The following is a 22,794-nucleotide window of genomic DNA, read 5'->3' as shown; positions in this document are numbered from 1 at the left end:
AAAAGATGCTTAGAAGGACAATAGCACAAGACCAAATTAGACTGAACAGCAGTACCAGATTGAGGCCTACACAGTGTAATAAGAATGGGGAAGACTGTGTATTCCTGGTTCTTGCCTGCAGTCCAGTTCAAAATAACTGGATCCATTTAGAGAAAGACAGATTGGATACTGCAGTTGCAGGCCAGCCAGATAGGTTTCTTTTCTGTTAAAGTCACATGCATTCACTCAGGTCTGCCAGTTGGACAGAACCAGTGCAAAATACAGGTAGTTCTCATTTAGTGACCACAATTGGTACTGGCAACTCAGTTGCTAAGTGAAATTTCAACTGTGCTATGGTCTTACTTCAACATTCCTTTGCTTTACAGATTTGTGAAGGTTGGAAATGCAAGGATTGATTGCAAAGTTACTTTTTCATCACTGTTGTAACTGCAAATGGTTGCTAAATGAGGCAGTCACTAAACAAGGACTACCTGTAAGTGAAGTAATGAAACTTGGAATTCTTCTGAGTTTGTGAAACCTGAGGAAATGGATAGGGTGCTCAGTAGTATGAGCTCTTCCATTTGTAGGTTGGATCATTGCCCTTTCTAGTTCCTTTGGACAGCTGAACAGGGTTTGTGCAACTGGATTTTGGGAGTTAGTTAATGCCTCTCTGAAGCCACCTTCCTTGAAAGAGATGGTTGTACACTTTCTGTTGAAAAGACTATTTCTTGATCTGGCCACACTGGACACCTTCTGTCCAGTTTCCAATCTCCCCTTTTGGAGAAGGGTTGTTGAAACAGTGTTTGGAATTATCTTCAGAATATTCTAGAGGAAGAAGAATATCAAGATCACTTCCAGTCAGGGTTCAGAATGGAACAGAAAACACACTGATCACTTCACTCAGCAGTGAAGAGTGTCCTAACAACCAGGAAACACACTGAGACAAGGAACTGGTCTCTAATATTTATTGCTAGTACTTAACAGGAATCCTAACAAACTGAAGAAGCGTGGGAAAACCCAGACATATAACCCCCCAGGGTTAAGGCGGTCCCGATCTGTGTCTCTTTGAATGGCTGAACAATTCATCAGTGCTACGCATGGGCTTGACAGTCTGGATGGGAGCCCCCTGCTCGCCATCCTTACTCATGACAAAGAGGGTTTTTAACTTCTCGAATGCTGCCTGGCAGTCAGGCGTCCAATTCAGCACAGCCCCAGGGTTTTTTACATTGCGTCTCCCCCAAACCCTTGATACGTAGAAAGTCAGTAAGGGGCAAAGCAATCTCAGCAAACTCCTGGATAAATTGCCAATAATAATTACTGAACCCTAGGAAACTTTGCAGTTGCCTCCGGGTGCGGGGATGTTCCCAACTTAAAATTGCCTGAATTTTTTCAGGGTCCATTTCAATGCCCTTGTCAGATACCCTATAGCCTAGATAGTCAAGTTGGGTTTTGGGAAATTCACATTTGGAAAGCTTGGCATAAAGCTTGGCATCTCTAAGCTTACTTAATACCTGTTTGAGAAGGCGTTCGTGTTCCTCCTCGGATTCAGTGTAAATGAGCACATCGTCCAAATAAACCAGGACCCCTTTAAACAAATGATCATGTAATACTTCATTAATCAATTGCATGAAGACTCAGGGCACCCCTGCTAACCAAAAGGGAGGACTTTGTACTGAAATGAACCCAGTGGACAATTAAAAGCAGTTTTCCACTCGTCTCCAGCTTGTATGCGGATGCGAAAATAGGCTTCACAAAGATCGAGCTTGGAGAAAATCTTGCCCTTTGACAAATGAGCTAACATGTCCTTCATTAGTGGCAGAGGATATTTGTTGTAGATCGAGACAGAATTTAACCCCCGATAGTCCGTACAGAGTCTAAGCGTGCCATCTTTCTTTTCCCGGAATAGCACAGGGGCCCCAACTGGGGAATTTGCAGGTTCAATAAACCCCTTGACAGATTTTTGTTGATAAAGTCCCATAATGCCCCAAGCTCCTTCTGAGTCATTGGATAAATTTTTGGCTTGGGCAATTGAGCGTTAGGAATCAACTCTATGGCACAATCAGTTTTCCAATGGGGGGGCTAGCTGATCTGCTTCCATTTCTCCAAAGACGTCTGCAAAATCTTGGTATCAATCGGGCAAGCCTTCTAAACGTGCCAAATTAGGGTGCGGCGTGGCAATTGCAGCCCTTCCAACCCCTGCGCTTGAAGCCCTCTCCGCGGTAGGGGCTTGGTAAAACCCATCCTTAAAAGTCAGAGTTCTGTGTTCCCAATTTATATGTGGGCTTCGATAGGTCAACCAGGGAATCCCCAGAATTACCAAAGGGTTGCCAACAGGTGCTACTATAAATTTTAAAGTCTCACGGTGGCTGCCCATTTGCATTGCGACAGTTCCAGTGAAATGGGTCGCCGCCGCGCCCCCCCCCCACCGTTGAACCATCCAACTGTGTGAAGATCAAAGGCTGCTGGAGGGGGAAGCTAGGCAGGTCCAAAGCAGCAACCAGATCAGGGTGAATCAGACACCTGGAACACCCAGAGTCAACTAAAGCCCAGACCTCTGTAGTCTTTGTGCGGGAGCCCAATTTCACTTTCACTGCTAGAGTGGGACAGTCAGCACTCACCATAGCATCCTTGCGCCCATCCTCCTCCACCTGCCCGCAGGTGCTCTTCATGGCAGGTGGCTGGCGTTTCCTGCCAGCTCCTTAGAGTCGTCTTCAGCCTCTCCCTAGAAGTAGAGTACTTCTTCAGCATCGGCTGCCCCCTTGGCTGCTGCCATCTGCCGCAAGGGGGGCGGCGATTTGGCCAGCAGCTTGCCCGCTTGGTCTCCAGCCTTGGCTTTTGGGCAATCAACTGCTCGATGCCCTTCCTTTCTGTATCGGAGACACTGATTCCTCGCATAGCGCCGATCTCGCTCCTCTTCCCAGGCTCTATAGCCTGGCCGGGTAGCAGTTGTGGCACTTCGGGGTCCCCTCATGGTGGCTGGTTGTTTTTCAGGTCATTTGGTTTGCATGTAGGTATGCTGGGCGTGCTCAGCTTTGCTGGCCAGACAGATCCATTCGTACAATGTCTCTGGGTTGTCTCTACACAATGCCCATCGCAGGACGTCCCTGTTGAGTCCCTCTTTAAACCGTTCTATTAAGGTTGACTGAGACCAGTCGGGGATTTTCCCAGTTAAAGCCTTAAACTCCAGGGCGTAAGCAGCTACAGACAGTTGGCCCTGGGTAAGATCCTTCAGTGCCTTTTTAGTCCTTGTCTTGGCTAGAGGATCCTCAAAATGCAGCTTTAACGCCCACATGAATTCCTCAAAATCCTCAAGCTCAGGGGAGTCAGCCTCACTTAATTGAACATACCAGTCAGCCACTCGTCCCTTCAGCTTGGTGGCAATGGCAGTTATTTTAGCCTCTTCGGAAGGGAAGTATGGTCCAAACTGCCTCATATAACTTTTAGCATTAGTGAGAAAGAAAGACAACTTAGTTGGATCCCCATCAAACTTGACATAAAAGTCTTTCACCCCTGCTCCTGTTGAAGCTGAATTAGCAGCTGCTTGAGTGGTTGGGCCCCAGGTTACAGTAGTTCTCCCTCCTCGGGTTGGGGACACTGATGGTCGAACTCTGCGGGGTGGAGATTCATCCCAGTGCTGTCTCCGGCCCCGCTCCGCCGGCGGTCCGGGTGAGGGATGGAAGATGATTGTGTGGAGCTGGAATCTCCTTCGTGCCTCGGCTGCCCCCCACATGACAGAGACAGGTTTTTTAGCATGTACTCCATCGATTCTAATTTGGCCTCTACCACTCTTACCCTTTCAGGGGTTTGAGATTCCTCCCTCCCTCACGCGTTAGTCTGTCTCCCTGCTGATACTGTGGTAGATTCTACGTTTGGGGTCAGTGGGAACCGATACTTCCAGGAACCCTGGAATGTCCCTGGCTGGCGTTCTCCCATTTCATCCCAGGTGATCAACTCTGCGGGCGATTCACTGGGTGCCGGTTGCTCTGGTGCTCTCCCATCGTCGGATTCCTACACCTCAGGGCTGGAACTCGAATCCTGCCGGAAACCTGAAGGTTCTGGGGTGAGGCTCAGTTCTCCGCTCCTGACCGTTGACTCGGGCATCAAGCCAGTCAGCTCCTCAAGTCTCCCGGTCGTGAGTTTGGATTCGGCCATCGTTAACTGTTTTCCCTCACAAGAAACTAATCTTGGTAGGAGCTAACGGTACAACTTTGGTGATTCTCAGCTTTATGTAAGGATTGCCTATTCTAAAACACCATCAGACTCATAAGCAGGATCACAAAGATATCTGATTTATTAAAGAATAGTATGCAGGATCACAAAGAAAGCTGAGAATGGGAAAAGCACGCCAAATGCAAACTAAAAACCCTTGGTACAAACAAGATCCCTCCCCTGTAGAATCTTCCCAGGCTCACAATCCCAGGTGCTCCTAACGGCTTCTGATGGTCCGCGGGAAAAGTCCTTGAGCAGAGCACATAACCCAAACACATTCCATTGAAATGAACATAGATACAGAGCTTGGCACAAGGTTTCACAGCAGCTCCCTCCCAACAGAAACGCGCATCAGCACCATGGCATGTGAAACATTACAATGTACAGTGCACATTGAAACAGTGAACATGACAACTGGTAACTGATTGAGGAAGGGTGGATTAGATAAGTCATGTATCTATAAATCAGAGTTTTAAAGGGACTACTATTTAATAGATTGTGTCCCAAAAGCATACTGCAGGGAATCATAATTGTAGCAATCAATGAAAGAACCACATGAGGATAAATACAGGAGTTCTATATCGATAACGATGTGAGCTTAATCACAGGTAAATGTAGCGAGTCATAATCCATTAATCTGACTTGGAGAATTCCTTGATGATCCTATACTTCATAATACAAACAAAAACAAAACATCTCCACAGACTGTTTGTCTTCAAATCAAATTCCTATTTCAGCTGCAATCTCATTTGATGACTGCCTTGTTCTTTGTAGACACAGGATCCTGCTTCTATATATACTGTGTATTACATTTTTTAGGTGGTTTGATCTGCATTACAGTTTGATGAGCATGGGAACATGAGAGAAAGGCTAGGAGTGTTAGGTTCAACATCTAAACTTCTAGCAAGCATATTAGGTTGTCTTAACAAATCTGAAACTTACATGAATAAAATGGAAAGTGTAGGTTGTTCTGCTAAGCTGCTAGTAAACAGCAAACTTCTTACTTTTCTTAGGGGAAAATAAGTCAGCAGACCTGTATTGTCATTTTGCCCAAGTAATGAATCTACCATGCAAAGACTCTATTTTTTATAGTAAATTTTATTAGGTTTCAAAGAGAATAAAAACTACAGTAAAAACAAAACAAAAACTTTAAAAGTACAGAAACGCAAGAGAAGAAAACTATTTTCAAATTTACAGGAAGATGTGGCTTCTGACTTTTAACAGCAAGGACTTTAAACACCATGAGTAACGTCATGAAACAGAGACCTGAAAATGTGGCTGTTTTTATGAATGCTACTGTTCTTACTTTAGAGAAAATAAAAGTTGGACATCAAGATGCAAATGTATTTTGTAAATTTCATGGAAAACTTAAAAAAGTTTTTGTGCATTTACTTTTTCTGGTCTACTGAGTTGCTATGATGCCCTGCTCCTCTTAATAGAATATAAAGGAACTTTTTTCTCTAATTTTTCTCTTTTGTAAAAGCTTCAATATTATTATTTTTTTACCACGTTGTCAGGTTCTGCCTGAGACCCAATAAAAACACAGACGCTAGAGTAGACTTAGGTTCTGGTTTTATTCGGGAATAGAATGCATGCCCTTAGAAAGCTGAGAGTGAGGGGAGCGCGCCGGAACGGGATTTAAATAGCCCGCGCCGGTCAGCGCTCCACCCCACCTTACCCCAGGTGCGCCCCACGAGTCCCAACAGTTCGTCCTTGCCAGGTGAGAGGTCGTCCAGCCCCCTGCGCCCCGGGCATCGCCTCAATCGCCTTCCTGTGCGGTGATGATCCATTGCCGGGCAATCAGGCTTCTAATTCCTCGAAAGCCCGGGCGCGCCCTTCCGAACCTCGCCTGTTCGGTTGTTATTCAATTTCATGTCAGTTTCCTTCTATTGTTGCTTCCTGGGCTGCCGGACTCAGTCATTACATAGTTTCCTTAAACCCCTTACTTCTTTTTGTGTTTTTCTATCGCCCTTGCCTTATCAGCTCAGGACCCACATCCCTGTATTGTCATGCGAGCCGTTGCGATGTCGCAAACATCGCAACGGCGATCATGACACATGTGCAATTACCAACTAACACATATTTCTTCTGCCATCCAGATAATCGAATGTATCTTATGGCTCTTGAACTAACTACTTTTTATTGGCAGAGCAGTGCTACTGTATACTATCTTCATAAGAGACAAATGGTTTTCTAGTGAAGTTTATCTCATTATTGCTACTCCCTGCTGGGAGATGTTCACCTGTGCTGTAAGAGCCCTGGCTGCATTCCAATTGTTAAAGGCCAGGAAAAAAGATCAGAACTCTTGGTTCCTTAACGGGAAGGAAGAATTTAGAGCATCTGAAGGTTAATAGCAGACTACATCAAGGCCAGTCAGAACGTGCACAATATGATTTGTGGGTCTAGTACAAAGGCCACTTCAGTGAAGTCTGGTATAAAGAGAAAGAAGGAATCTTAAATAAGATCAGAGGAAGGAATGCTAGGATGACAGAAATATTTTCAGCAAATAACACAAAAACGGACAGGGACGCTCTTAAGACTAAAATTAGATGTGACAGGGCAACTATATTTGTGTTTGTTGCTTACACAAATATAAGGGGGAAGAGTGCTTTGTTTAACTCCAAAAGGATACTGGAACCCTAGGGTTCCATGGAACCCTGTTTGAAAAACCTTGAAATGGAGCAAGCTTCTTAATTTTCTTAGGGGAAAATAAGGGTATATTAAAGATAATAAAGAAAAAGTGGAATATTAAAACAATGAATACAAGAATCCTTTTGAAAATATGCAAAGTTTATATTGTCAAAGGGCAATTTTAGATAGGATATGCAGTTTGCAATCAATCTGGTATTGCTACAAGAAATAGTTTCATAATCTGTACTAACAGCTAGTTTATTGGACTAGATAATTAAATTACATCTAGCACTCTAAACATCAAAGCATGAATGCTTAGATGCCATCTTTAGCATTATCAAATATGAAAATAATTTTAGTATTATCAAATATGAAAATAATAGAACAAATTAATTTTTAAAGGCAGAAATAATACCAGGCAATAAGATGTTGATATTATTATTTAAGATTGTGTGAAATTTTGGTGATATCATACGAGATCACACAAAATCCTATGAATAAAATTTTGTGATTTTTAAAATTTAATTTTTTTAAGATTAGTGCCCTGAGCCTAAGAATTAGCTGACCCTTGATTAAATATTTACTATTAGGATTGAAAAACTCAGTAAAGGATAGCTTCCCCTAACAAAATTATAGGGCAATGTAGCCGATCCATTGCGTCCACTCTATAGAATAAATTTAGAATACCAATGGCACTGTATTGGTGTAGAGAGAATCAGCATGGTGTAGTGGTTGAGGTGCTGAACTAGGGGCATGGAAGCCAGCTGGGTGATCTGGGCCAGACACTTTCTCTCCACTTTAATCAGAGGTAGACTGTGCAACAAACCAGCTGAAAAACAAAGCCCCTCATTGCATTAAGCATTGATAGTTTTACTGTACAAAATAGGCAAGCACAATGCAAAAACAAGCAGATCCTGCAGTGATGCAGGATAAAGGTAAGAAGAAGACACTACAGATTTCTGCTAGTGTGGTAGTGGAAAGCTTACCAAAGATTATGTGTTGGCTTGCTTGATTCTCACTTTACTGCTATTCCTTCTATATATCTTTTATACATTCTACATCTATTCACTTCTATTATTAGTAGGCAGAAGTTCAGACTCTTCAAATGTAATCATCATTAGGCATGCCCTATTTTTATCATAGAAGAATTGTCTGATTTAAAATGATAAATATTATGTCTAACTTTCCTTTTGAGAGTGAAATATAGCAAGTCATATGTTTGGACAGAATTCTGCCTGCCAGATGTTGAGATGAAGAAAGTCTTCTTTTCCACATTGGCCCAGCTTGTAACCTTTAAAGAATTCTTGTAACTCTGTATTAGGGCATAATTGTAAACTACAAGTGCAAGGCATTCATGAAATGGAAAACGTGTCTTGTTTTAAACCTGAAACAAACATATCAGGTTTCAGAACTTTTGCCAAATCTTTCCCTAAGGGCTGTGGTCTGGCAGAACCAAAACTGGAATATGTTTGTGGAAGAATTTTGGCTGAAACACAATTCATAAGGATTTCAGAGTAATTTTACAGAGCAAGTAGGGCAAGGCTGGTCACTTTCTCTCTCCCTTCCCTTCCTCAGCAGCTTCAGTGAAGTATATCCCATCTGCTAGCCTGCCTCCCCAGTCTTCTCAGCAACATCTTTTCTGTCCCTCCACTGCCTGTTCTCAGCTGCTGCCGCCATTGACAATATCCCAACAGCCTGCCCAGCCTCTGATCTTCCCAGTATCCCTTTTCTCCCGTCCCTTAGCTGCTGCTGGTGTTCTTGGTTTTTCCTGAACTTAATCCTTGAAACTCTTCCACTGACTGCCCCCATGGTTTGGGCACCATTTACCATTCTGCACTTCCCTATACCAATACTAGGCTAAGGGAGCAAGCTTGGAGGAATTCAATTGTTTCACAGCCCTGCCTACTTCTCCTTGTTATTAACAATGGGAAAACTTTAATTTTCATCAGTATCACTGTGGAGGGGACAATTAAAGCCAGTTCAACAACTTTCAAGTAAGCTTGGCTAATCTCTGAAAAAATATAAGCAGGGTTAAACCTGATTAGTGTCTGGATACCAGGTCTTCCCAGGATTGTGACCAAGACCAGGAAGTTGGGAAAAGATTCTAAAAGAAGACAGTGGCAAACCATTTCCATAATGTCAACACAACATTTACATATTAATATCGTCAGGTTCAACTCAATAGAGACATTATCTTTTACTTTATTTTATTTGGGTGGGGGGACTTCCGATGGGAACATGGCAGACTGAACAGCTGTGCCAGCGAGCTTCACAGGCAGAACTGGCATTGTGGCAGTTTTTTCGGGCTCAGGCTGGTTTCTCCTGAAGCCCCAGACGGTTTTTCCAGATTAAGGAAAACGCTCAGAATCGATCCATTTGTCCTCCAGATAGTGAGTTGCAGCCAGTAGATCATAAACAGCATCTGCGATCGACAGGTAAGACTTCGCCGGGAGGCTGGGATATTACCATTTCCAAGCTGCACTGCAGCCTTAAAGGGACATTAAGTCCAGCCACCTCATTTCTAAAGCACCCAATTTATTTTTTTAAGTATTTGTACCCTAAGAGAGGCTTTCTACATTAAGGAGAAACAATCTCTCTTGCTGTTTATCGTTATTTTTGTGATTAATTTAAAAAAAAAAATTAAAGCTTTGGATTTTGCTTTCCATCCAATACTAAGGAGGGTTGAGAGTATGTTATCATCTCCCTGTTGTTATTTTTGCATTAATTTTAAAGATTTTAGCATTTTTACTACACGTTGAATCTGCCATTCTGAACTTTTACTTTGCTGCCACTACTTTCTCTGGGAGCCATCTGGTATCTTAACTCAGTTTGGAAATTTTCCATTACCTTTCACTTCGGCCGGTTAAATATATAGGGGGTGCCATAATGTACTGCTTTAGAAATGGAGGATCTTAACCAGGCTCTCTCTGACTTTCACCAAGAGATTAAAGCAGATATGAAAGCAGATATTAAGCAGATTTTTTCTGATTCCTGCCAATTTATTATGCAAGACATTCAGAGCATTGTGGAAAATATGTGGTCTAAAATGTGCCATCTGGTTTGGGATGATGTGGATGAACCTGAGGAATCTGACAGCAGTGGAAATGTCTCTCCCAAGAGTGAGATTTGGGCTTCTGTCTAAATCCTGGATGAAATTGGCAATGCTGAATTGAAGAACTTAAAGGGAGAAATTGAACTGCAAAACGTGAGTGAATTTGACTTTCTGATGGAATGTTATGGAAAAGAAGCAGTTATTATGGATGAAATGTTTTTTGAAGAGGAGTCTGTTTCTGAGGGAAGCAGTTGGGCTGTTTGATTTCTTTAAGAAAATAGCTCTGTGGCTATTATGGGAATATGTAAATGTGTTGGTCTATTTCGAAGTGGGTTAAGGGACTAAAAATATTTAACTGGATGGTCTTATGGCTTTGGATGATTTTACTTATTGTTAATGATTGGGATTATGATTATTAAGGTTTCTTCATATTCATGTTGTTTGTATTATTAATTATAATGGTAGGCAATTTACATATTTTTTATTTTTATTATAGTAGACAGAAATGTATAGAATAATAGTAGAAATGGAATAATTAAGAAATTGTTATTTTGAGGGGTGACGTTGATTAGGTGATTTATATATATTTTTTTCTTTTAATATAAAGGGAGGGAGCAATGGTATTTAGTGATTTTTATAATGTGCTTGAATTGTGGTTGAATTGTAGAAATAATGTGGTTGAATTGTAGAAATAATGTGATTTTGGTTTAATATAGAGTAAGGGATTGATTATGGAAATTGCTGTATATCCTTGATGTTTAAAGTCAGAAGTCACTTCTCTTTGTAATCTATTTTTAAAATTTTCTCTTGGGTTTTCCCACTTTTTTAGTTCTTGTTTTGCAGTTTTTTTGTTTTTCTGTATCTTTTATCTTTTTCTGAAATTTAATAAAATTCTTTTAAAAAAAGAACAAAAATATTTTTTAAAACTGTAAATGTCATAATAAAACAAAAACAAAAACTGTTACAGCAACATACTACCCAGGCTTTGGGGAGGATGTGTCTGTTTATCAAGGGAAAATTCACCCTTGCTAAGAAGCTACTCTGGACTACTACCACCTCCCTGCCGTAAGAGTACCAGGGTGCAAGAAGTTTTACTCTTGGTGCCATCATAAGTTTATCTAAGGAGATGTGAAAAGTACATGTGAGATGTATTTATACCCATTATATATGTAATATACTCATTATATAGTACATTACATTATGTACTATACTCATACACTGTATTACATACAGTGTATGTAATATACTCATATAGTACATTACATTATAGATTTAATATACTCTTTATATATATATAATGAGACAGTGAGAGGATAACATTTACATATAATAGAGAATAGATATACAGTATATTTGAAAATCTGTCTGTGTGGTCAAACTCATTTGACCATTATATTTAAACTGATCCTGATTACAGTTGACATATCTTTATAATTTTCATTATATTAACATTTAAGCAACAGTTTCCTGTAAGACTCAATAAAAATGTTAGTTAACATTTTTAAAATTCTTTTCTGAATGTTATCACATTTTGTAGATAATTATTGCCTGTTGAAGTCTTTTATATAGGCAAAACTAAAAAGAGAGCAAGACAGATCCTGTCTTCAGGTTTATAAAGACAATAAATGTAAAGAAAGGGGCAGAGAGGAAAAGAAGGAAAATTGTTTCTTTAAAAGTCCATGATAAATAATATAAGTGTCATTAATTATGCCAACCCCATTTTCCTTTCATAATATTCTTGCCTGAGTAATTACTGCCTTAGGTTGTCCAGTGGCAAGGTACTGTTCAGTAGGAACAAAATGCTCTGTCTAGCAAGGCAGGGAGAAACAAGCTCAGGGTCATTGTTCCACTATTGTTCCACTAAAGGATTGGGTCACGGTACTTTATGTCTATTGCTATAAAATCTCTCAGATGTCTTGTCCCAGTGGTTAGTTGATGAGGTTAGGGTAAAATAATTTCAAGCTTAATTGAATCAGGACTGAAACCATGTGAAGTGGGATAGGATAAAGTTGAGTTACTTATGTCCCAAGCATCACAAGTCATATTTTATGAAAAGATGGTTTATCATTACAGTTGAACCTGGCCATTCTCTTTGTAGTAAATGTAGGAGAGCCATGTTAGATGTTATATTAGCTACTGACCAGTAGGAGGCATTACACAACTGGTTGCACCCATATTGGGATTCTTCAGGCATGGTATCCTCTATAGGAATGTGAAGTGCTCATATTGGCCAGGAGCTAATATCTATATACTATTAAACTGTGTCTGTTTGTAACCTTCAACTGGGCAAAACAGTGCATCATAGGGCAACAAGTTTTGAAGCAAGGTACCTCAGATGGGCTAACTTAAAGAATGTGTCCAGAATCTGGGACCCATTACTCCTGTGGGACTGAAATTTGGCAAAGTTGTGGTTGCTTCAGCACTGCTGTTCCTTCTGACTGCACTTCTGGTACCTTCTTTTCTGACTAACAAACTTTATTAAAAGGCATAAGCTGTAGTTTACAAAAGTTTATGCCTATTAATAAAAAGTGTTAGGTGGAAAAGGCATTAATGCATTATCAAAGCAAATGAAAGGGTTATGATATTAGGTATGCTTATACTGTAATCCTAAAATCTTGAACACACAAACAAAGGAAGAACTTTCATAAGGCAAAAATGTGTGAATTTTATGGTGACCAACTTGGGGTGCTTTAAAAGGGAATTGAATTCATGGAAGAAAATAGCAGAATGCTATTCATACTACTGGTTGCTGGAGAACATTAGTAAGAAAATGCCAAGGCCCTCAAGATTTATTTGTGGTTTCCTAGAAATGCCTGATAGATAATTATGTAAAAATTGAATTACCTTCAATCTGATCCTTCACTGGTTGTCTTATATCCTTATTACTGTGATTATAAATATTTAGAAATTAGTTCCAAATAAGTCAACTTGTGCAGGATCATCCTTGCAATTCAGAAAGGTTTGCTAAACTAAGCAATAGTATAAGTTTAAGGAGATTTGTGTTTAGAATGTTAAAATGCTGAAATCTAGAAGGTTGAGACCCAAGACTGATTTTTCATGTTTGATTGCAAAAACAAGAGAATTCTATAAAGATATCCTGTACAAAAACACCTTTTGAAGGGCTTCACCATAAAAGGCAGTGTGGAATAGAGTGGAATCTACAATTTATTTGTCAGTGAGTCAACAGAACAGAACCTTAGTAATGTAGTTTGCATTATATGTTGTGAACCATTCTCAGTTTTAGCTGAAGTCTGATCATGAAAATTGCTATGTTAGCAAACATTTTAGAGACATTAAAAAAACAGTACTTATCCAATAGGCTGTGTACTTACAGATATTAAATAGACATACTACTCTTATTCAAATGCTTAGGAACTTCAGAACATGTAAAGTATTCAGATTATAGTACTTCTTCTGTATTTATTATATTCATGAACATTGTCATCCACAAAGTTAAGGTTAACTCATGGAAATTAGCGATACTAAGTGGTAAAAGCAATGAACTTGTGACTTCTTAAAGCTAACAATTTATCTTCAAGGAATGACAAGCTACTGAGTGTGTTTTGCTGCAGTAGATTAACCCAATTACTCTTTGGAAAAACATCTGATAAATTTAATATACATACAACATGCTACCTACAGTATATATCCATGTTTTAGGTATGCTTTATTATTATTATTATTATTATTATTATTATTATTATTATTATTATTATTATATACATAGAATACCTGATCAGTGTTTCTTTCTACAAATATCTTGCATTTTGTCATTCAATATGGAAATCCAGATATATTTTACTGTCAGAATTGTCTCAACAGCACCAGAACTGGAAACTGGTGAAAGTAGGCATCCAAGGACATAAATCCTGATAAATATATTTATCAGTCACTCATACCTTAGTTATTTCCCAGCTGGAGTACTGCAAAGTGCTCTACATGGGCACCTTGAAGACTGGAACTTAGAATTGGTCCAGAATGCAGTAGCAGACACTGTTCTAGGTGCCCCACAATTTGTCCAACTCCCACTGTGCAAGCTGAACTGGCTTCCAATCTCTTTCCAGGTGCAATTCAAAGTTCTGGTTGTCACCTTTTAAACCCTGAATGTCACAGGGCCATGTTATTTGAGGGACCGCCTCTTCCTGAGTTTGTTTGCCCATTCCTCCAGGTTGGATAGGGTGGGTGTACTTCAGGTCCCCTCCCTTAAGTGTTTCTATCTGATGGGACCCAGGAAACGAACCTTCTCAGTGGTAGCTCCTGCCCTGTGGAGCATCCTCTCTCCCTGAGATCTGGAAGGACCCCAGTTTCTTAGCCTTCCAGAAGGCCTTGAGGAAATGGCTCTGGTGGGCTAGGGTGAGGCTGGAGCCCAGTAGGTATAAAGGTCAACGTAAGGGAGTGTGGTTCTGGGGCTCTGGAGTTGGTTTTTTCATACTGTTTCTATTATTTTCTTTTACGTTTTTTACTGTTGTTTTTGTGAGCCACCAAAGGTTATTGTATATAAGATGGGCAGCCATTAAATCTGCTAAATATATAAAATTGTAACAGCTAATAAAACTGTTATGAAAGACTTTCAGTGTCTCCTGTATTTCAACTAGCCCCATTTATCATAAAATCAAAGTTTAAATTGCTCTTTTTCCCATCTGTGCAGTACGTATGACTTAAAGCACTGACTTTGGGGTGAGAGGGATGGTTTCTGGCCGTCCCTTGTTTTTATAACAGGTTTGGTTTCCAACTTTGCTTATGACCTTGTGAGAAGTGGTTTTCAAAACTACAATAACTCTTTTCATGTTTGCATTTCCTCAATAAATGTGATAGTTTGTGGTCCCAGAGGGAGATTTTTCCATTTCTACATAGAGCAGCAAAGAATTGAACCATAAACATTAATATAAAAAGCAAATTTCTTATTACTGACTTATGGCGATAGATATGATTGTTAGACTGATATTCTTTGGACTTTCTTCATCACACACTTCCTATCTCAGTTCAGTCTAATCTGAGTCTGATACATATAATTCAGGTACTAACTTGACACTCTCTTTCTCCATAATGGAAAAAACCATACTGCAGGTTCTTAGATAAGTAACTTACAGTTTCCTATCACCATGTTATTTCCTAAATAAAACATATCTTTTTTTTTTTTACAGAAGCACCAACCTGAGAAATGCTTTACAAAAATTATACTCTTAAGTGTTTTTCTCTCCACGTATTTTTATACAGTATAAAGCTATTTGTTATTCAACAGAAGGAAGCCACCTTACCAATTAGTCTTCCAGTAAATGAATAGTTTGTGATTAATCATACCCACCATAGTAGCTGTTTTATGAACAGGCATATTATAGCAATCTAAGCCTGTTTGAAACTCCATGTCATTTCTTATAATAAAAATGAACATGAAAAAATTGAATATGAAAGTGTTTATATAATATGAGATTTGCTTTTTCTTTTCCTTTAGTTCTCAGAATATTGTCAGAAGAAAAAGAATTTAGAGGAAAGCATCAAGCAATCAAAAATTGGGCGGCAAGATACTGTAAGTTTTATTTAGAACACTGATTAGCACCCACTCAAGCCCCACTTGCCATGTGTGATTTTGCATGGTGGTTCAGAGGCCCTAAAAAAATTAATGTATGGCAATATTGTCAAATCTTATGACATTTTTGTATTCTTTTCTGGGGTCTAGTGAGACAATTGAAAAAAATATTGGGGGGAGTGAGGATGTCCTGGCATCATAGATACCCCTATTTTGCCATTCCCTAATTTAGAAATGTCAGAAGGAATTTCAGTTTGAAAATTTTATAGTGTTCAAACCCAAAGTGTGGGTTTTTGGAGAGTGGGAGCTGTAGAATGCAGGGTTGTCTTTGTTACCTAAAACAGTTATGTGATAGTTTCTAACATGTATATGAGGGGAGTTTCTTTAAAATTATAGTTCTAAATTTGTTTGTTGATTCCTTATATAAGTTGTTACACTTTTCTTTAAAGTATTCAGACCATTTTTTCTGTACTAGATTATGAACAAGGTTTTATAAGGAGTGTAACTAAAGATGGATCCTAATAACCTGCACATACTTGAACCATTACTGCCAAAAACACACATGCTTTTGCACTTAGCTCTGAAATATACATTTAACAGATAGTATAAATCCTGTCCCAATGTATTAATGTCATAATTACACACCTTGTGCTTGTATTTTTAGAGAAAAAAATTTGTTACAGTGCAGCAGTTTTATCTGCTACATTTGAAAAGAAATTAGATTCTTTGTATGGTCAATGACCAGAAAACTTGATACATTTTAATGATAATGATGATTATTTTATTTTGGATTCTCCCAAATTAAAATGTATTCAGGCAGAACGTGCAGCACTAATAAAGGAACTTAGTGCCTTACGACAGAAGAAAGACCAACTAAAGACAGAAGTAGATAAATATAAAGAATGCGATCCAGATATTGTTGAAGAAATCCGTAAGTTCTGTATTATAGTATTATAACAGTATTATAATACTGATTTCTTCCATAGTACTTTTCATAATAATCCCATTTATGGTATGTTGCTTTTAATAGCTTTCAAACAGTGATATTTTCACTGATGAATCTTTAACTCTGGTATCTCTTTCCTGGTCACTATCAGTATATACTTCCTTTTTGATATGTGTGTGTGTGTGTGCTGAGAGGATTAAATTAATTATATATATGAGCCTGCAGAATAGAAGGCATGTTTTGGAAATAACATATATAAATTCAGTGTCTTGGATTAAGGGTGTGATATCTGTCATCTTGATTTGTCTTACAGGGTAGTTGTGAATTCTTGTGGAAGGACAGGATAAATCTATGACAAAGATAACTGTAGAGGTTGGTGTCTAAAAGGAGGGAGTCAAGTGGAATAGAGAAAGAAGAAGAGGAAGAGAAGGCTAGAAAACTGGTTCAGCTGGATTGCTGCACGTATGAGCAGTGTGTAAAACAATATATTGGTAGTGTAGTCAGTGAGATGTGGGTACTTTTGCCATTTTTGTTGCCACCACTTGAATCAGGATATGACTGTGGTTGCCATAATTTGGATGGCTAGTGAAGATCAGGGTAGCTACCATTTGTAGATTAGGTGGTCACTTTGAAATCAGTAAGGCAGTCTTAGAATGGACTTAGCTGTTGTTATAAATGATATTGTGGCCATATTTGAAGATGTCTGCTTAGAAGAGGAAGAACTGCTGTTGTTGCATCCACCTACTGACCTTCATGGGTTCACATTTCTTTGGTTAAAGAATGAAGAATGGGTGTGGAACCCCTCTGCAGAGGAGACGACCCCAACACATGGGCTGCAGTGACAATAGGATATAGTAAGAATGATGGGTGAATGACTAGATAAGTCACTCTTGGTAGCTGATTATAATAGGTTGATTTGAATAGGACCTGGTAGTACAGGTAGTCCTCGACTTACAAGCATTCATTTAGCAATCGGTTCTCACACTTAATGACTGTCGCAGCATCTCCATGGTCACATGATAGGAATTTGGGCACTTGGCGACCGGCATGTATTTACAACAGTTGCAGCATCCTGGGGTCATGTGATTGCCATTTGCGACCTTCCCAGCCAACTTTTGGCAAGCAAAATCAACGGGGAACCGTGTGATTCACTTAACGACTGCCACAAAAATGTGGTAAAATTGGGTGCGGTCACGTGATTCCTCACTTAACAACTGCACTGCTTAATGATTAATTTTCCTGTCCCTATTGTGGTCATAAGTCGAGGACTACCTGTAGGCAGGAATGGCTGGCAAGAGCACAGTTGCTTCCAGTAGAAGTGGAATCAACTTTCTTGTAATTGAAATACACTGTTTCTTTTCATGTATTCTGGAACAGTTCTGAACACTTTCCTCTTACTTTCCATATGACAGCCCTTCAGATATTCATCTCTTCAGATATCATGTCTCCTACCTTGAGAAAAGTAGTTTTATCAGGGTAGACATCAAAAACTCCAACTGTTTATTTTGTTTCTCCTTCTAGGTCCGATATCCTCTTGGTTGTTCTCCTCTGAACACAGTTCAGTTTGTCAACGTGCTTCATAATATATGGTGCTCCAAACTGGGCACAGTATTCTAGATACAGTTTGACCAACCCAGAATAGAAGGAATGAAGACTTCTCTTCATCTGGACACTGTACTTTAGCTGATGTAGACTTGGATTACATTTGCTCTTCTCTTCTCTTTTCTCTTTTCTTTTCTCCTTGCATCATACTCTGGATTCATATTCAGCTGTGATCCACCAAAGCACCAAGATCCTTTTCACATACACTTCTGCCCTCTATGTTCCACCCTACTATCTTATACTCCTGCCTTAGATTTGGGTAGTTTTTGCCTACTACAGTTGTAGGACTTTGCATTTGCACCCACTGAAATTTACTATGGTAGGTGAGTCCAAGCTCTATTCCCATATAAAGGTAACATAGTCCAGTCCACATTTTATCATGTTCTTTACTAAAAACTTATGGGAAAGTTTGTTGAATGCTTTGCTGAAGTTGGTAGTATGCCCTCTCCTAAACAAGCCAGTGTTCAGTCCAGTATATTAGAAAACTTCTGCCTAATCTTCCCTTTTTAGGGAAGGTGTTGAAGAGTGATAGGCAGGTACAGAGAATCCTAGAACGATCAGATTACCTAGACCCTATCAGAGCTGGGCATGGGATAGAAACTATACGTTTTGCTCTAGTGCAGGCCTGCACAACAAGGAGCCTTGTAGGGAAAGTGGAAGGCAAGAGGAAGAGGGGCCGACCAAGGGCAAGATGGATGGATGATATTCTAGAGGTGACGGACTCATCTTTGGAGGAGCTGGGGGTGGCGACGACCAACAGGAAACTCTGGCGTGGGCTGGTCCATGGAGTCACGAAGAGTCGGAAGCGACTGAACGAATAAACAACAACAAACAAAATTTATCAAGCTCCTTCAACATCTTCAGGCCTCACTGCTGCGGCCAGATCCTGCACTGCTGCTGCTCTGAACAATTGATCAATGTACCAGGTATTCCTCTGTGGCCCACAATGATTTTTAATTTATCAATGTGGCCTTTTCATCTGTACAAGTTGAGCAGGCCTGCTCTGGTGGATCAGTTTTATCAGGATCTGGATAGAGAGAGTGCAGCCCTCTTGATCCTTTTAGATTTCATGGCAGTGTTTGTTATCCTGTAACCATCCTTGAGGATTGGAGTGGTTGGCAGTCTTCTACACTTACTGAAAGAACAGTTCCTCTTGGTTGTTATGAGGAGGCAGAGTTGTGACCCTGTCCACTCCTGTGTGTGTGGTTCTCCGGGGTTCAGCTCTTTCCCTCATGCTACTTAGCACCTATATGAAAACTACTGGTAGAAGTCATACATCAGTTTTATCATGCCCATGTAACACCTCGTTACACATCTCTGCCCCAGGGCTAAGCTAGAGATGTGGTAGATGATCTCATCTAGTATTTTGAAGCTGTTAGGCATTGGTTGGGAATAAACAAATCTGAATCCTAGGAAGATGGATGTACTGTTTGTGCAGGAACAATCTGGCTCTGCTAAGTCTTCACCTTCGGAGCAGATCTGCAACTTGACAATCTTTAGCAGCACTGACTCAAGCTAAGAGGTAAGAAGGATGAAGATCTAAAGAAACACCTTCTTATTGGCTGCCCTCTCATTATGTAATAGCTCCCCTAGAAGATAGAATAGTCCCCACATTGTGTGACTTCAGAAAAGCCAGGAAGATAGATTTATTTTGCTTTAAATTTGGAGTTTAGGGCAAATATTTTTGCTTTTTTAGGAATAGGTTTTGAATTTTGTGGAGTTTATGGTTTTATTGACTGTAAACCAGCTGTAATCCAGTGTTCGAAACAGATTGTTAAAAATGTAATCAATAATTTAACAGGGTTATGGAAGCTTCCAAATTTATAAACAAGTAGAATGTACAACAAAATGTTTTCTCAAACATCTTCTGTCTGAGGAAAAACAGTGGAGACGCTTTAAAATTACGGATTAGACAACCAGCTTTGAGGTAGTAAGGCTGCCCAGAATACAGACGCTTTCCCAACAGCATTATCTTCTGTGTTCTCTTTCCATTCTTGCTATCATTTACCTTCCCCCCATTCAAGTGTGGTTTTGACTGTTTTGTTTTGGGAGCTGAAGGGGTTCCGTACCCATCTTCTCTTTCCAAAAAAAAAAAAAAATTCTGTAAATCTACGAGTTCCACTAACAAGACTTATTTCTCTTGTGCATGGCTAGGACTGCTTTAGTAATATAAGTATTGACCCCCAAGTTCAAATGTCAGGAATACATGGAATATCTCGCATACAGTTGTTAACTGTATGTTATTGGTAATAAAAATACCCATTAATATGACTGTTTCGTTAATAACACAAATTCCAAAAGGTGACCACTTAAAATATATTGTCTAATCTGCTTTCAGGGTGTGAGTAAATTGGCTTCCCCTTTCCTTTTGTGTAAAAGCTGCTTCTTTAGTCATGCCTTTGGAGGGATTTGCGGTATTGTGCATGGAGAATTTTGGAGGATCTTGTTAGCTGTTTTCAGTGAAATCATTAGATTGTTGTTGCACATATGTAGGTATGCATTATCTTTTACCACAACATCTATCATGGATTTCTCTAAAATTAAGGAAATGCTTAATGCATCTGCCTTTACGCTTCAGAGCAATAAATATTAAAAGTGAACACGTGGCTATGCCTCTGTGGAACTCCATTGTTAAAACATTTGGTCTTTGGGTATTAATCAGTGTGTATTTCCCATGTACCCCAATAGAAAGGTCAAATTGTAAAATCTAATAATGTCAATAGTGTTGCTCTTTAAAAACTCTTTTGTCAAGAATTAAGTAACAAAGGACATAACTTTTCTTTTACTTTAATTTGCTTGGCACTTACTTTGTATTCAGCAGTGGAAAATGAGCTGGAAAATCTGCTGCTTGTGTTTTTTAATTTTATGTAACCACAGAGAGCAGTTCCCAGTCTCCCACTGCCCACATATCTGGATAGGGAGCAGCTTCTCTTTATTGTTTTGTATTAGTGCATATACTTCCAAAGTGGAAAAAAAGAAAAGAAAGCAAGTTCTTCATTTTTATCATCTGTGAGCTGGCCATTTGTTTCAGGTTTGAACTGATACAGTCAGAGAACTTGACCTTATAAAAATATTAGTAATTCTTCAAGGTTGCAGTTTCATATATAGCTTAATGATATAGTTCAAACATGTGGACAATAAAGCTCAGAAGGTGTACCAAGATTACCAGTTGATCTTCTAAGTATAGAAGATACATAAACAGTAATGATAAATGAATCCCATTGACTCTTGGTGACCTTATGAACAAAAGTTCACAAACTTGTTCTGACAATAATAAAGTCATAGCTCTTTCAGGGACTTTCCAAGGATTTATTTGATCACATCTATCCACTGTATTCACTGACTTCCCCTTCTGCTTCTCTTGCCAAACACAATAATTCTTTTTAATCCATCATGCACTTACATCAAAGTATTTAAGTTTCTTCTTGCTGATTCTTGTCTCAAGGGAGCAATTAGCCTTTGTTTGATCCAGAACTGATTGACGGTTTCTTCTTGCAGACCCTGGTACTCTTTGTAATCATGTCCAGATCCATAAATCCAAGGTGTATGTTTTTCTCTCAGTCTTTCTCAGTGTCCAGTTTTCACAGCAATACATTACTACTAGAAAAACCATTGCTTTAATTATTCTGATCTTTGCTGCCATTGAAATGTTATGATCTCTTCTAGGTGTCTTTGCTTTCTGCTCTATGGTTAATCTTCTCTGTGTTTCTCCAGCACACCATTTCCATCTATTCCATCTATTTCCACTGTGAGGAATATTCTCTGTCAGATAAAATCGCTCGACTTCGCTTGGAGTTGGACTGTGGCTGGGCAGATATTTTAGAAGTGACTGAGACATATCTGAACCCTGTCATCTGGGAGGAGTTTGAACCGGTTGATTCTGAGGAAGTGGACAGGATTGTGGTGGCTGTGAGCTTGGTCACTTGTGTTCTGGACCCATGCCCCTCCTGGTTGGTTAAGGCCTCCTGGGAGGTAGCATGTAGCTGGGTCCAGGTGGTGGTTAAGGTCTCTTTGTGGGAGGGGTGGTACATCCTGCCTTGAAGGAGATGGTGGTGTGCCCTGAAGAGGCCATCCTTGGATCCAGCCAGGCTAAACAACTTTCATCCAGTCTCCAACCTTGCCTTTTTGGGGAAAGTTGATGAGAGGGTGGTTGACGCTCAGCTTCAGAGGCCCTGGATGAAGCAGATTATCTGGACCCTTTTCAGTCTGGGTTCAGGCCAGGGTAAATTATTGAGATGGCATTGGTTGTGCTTGCTGATGATCTTCAGAGAGCTAGGGATGGGGTGGTGCAACTGTCCTGGCTCTACTGGCTCTGTCAGCAGCTTTCAGTACCATCGACCATGGTATCCTTCTGGACCAGCTTCAGGGATTGGGATTGGGAGGCATTGTTTTGTGGTGGTTCTCCTCCTTTCTCTGTGGCCTGATTCAGTCGGTGTTGGTGGGAGGAGAGAGGTCAAGCCCTAGGTGCCTGTAGTATGGAGTGCCTCAGGGTTTGGGTCTCTCCCCTCTCCTTTTTAATATCTATATGAAACCACTGGTGAGATCATTCAGTGGCACAGGGTGTGGTATCATCAGTATGCTGATGATACCCAGCTGTAAATCACCCCTGGCTGGGCAGGTGATGCTGTTGCAGTGCTGACCAAGTGCCTGGGTGCTGTGAGGGTCTGGATGGGAAGGAACCAACTTCAACTCAACCCTGGGAAGATGGAGTAGCTTTGGGTTTTTGGCCCCTCAGGATCTGGTGATTTGTCATCTTTGACTCTGGATGGGGTTACACTTCCCTGGACTGAGTTGGTGTGCAATTTGGGGGCCCTCTGGGACTCATGGCTCCTGTTTGATAAGCAGGTG

The 22,794-nt window shown here is 39.9% G+C and overlaps 1 protein-coding gene across 2 annotated transcripts in view; it reads left to right on the top strand.

Annotated features, from left to right (window-relative positions):
* MND1 (meiotic nuclear divisions 1) overlaps window positions 1-22,794 on the top strand; it is a 54,092-nt gene that overhangs the window by 10,799 nt on the left and 20,499 nt on the right. For both annotated transcript variants that reach the window (XM_063309667.1, XM_063309666.1), the window contains exons 5-6: window positions 15,324-15,398; window positions 16,215-16,329. In XM_063309667.1, the coding sequence (XP_063165737.1) occupies window positions 15,324-15,398; window positions 16,215-16,329 (190 nt within the window). The remainder of the gene's footprint in view (window positions 1-15,323; window positions 15,399-16,214; window positions 16,330-22,794) is intronic.

Source organism: Candoia aspera, chromosome 8 (genome assembly GCF_035149785.1).
Source record: "Candoia aspera isolate rCanAsp1 chromosome 8, rCanAsp1.hap2, whole genome shotgun sequence".
Classification (NCBI taxonomy): domain Eukaryota; kingdom Metazoa; phylum Chordata; class Lepidosauria; order Squamata; family Boidae; genus Candoia; species Candoia aspera.
Note: the sequence above shows the minus strand (reverse complement) of the source record. Positions and strands in the feature narration are given on the sequence as shown.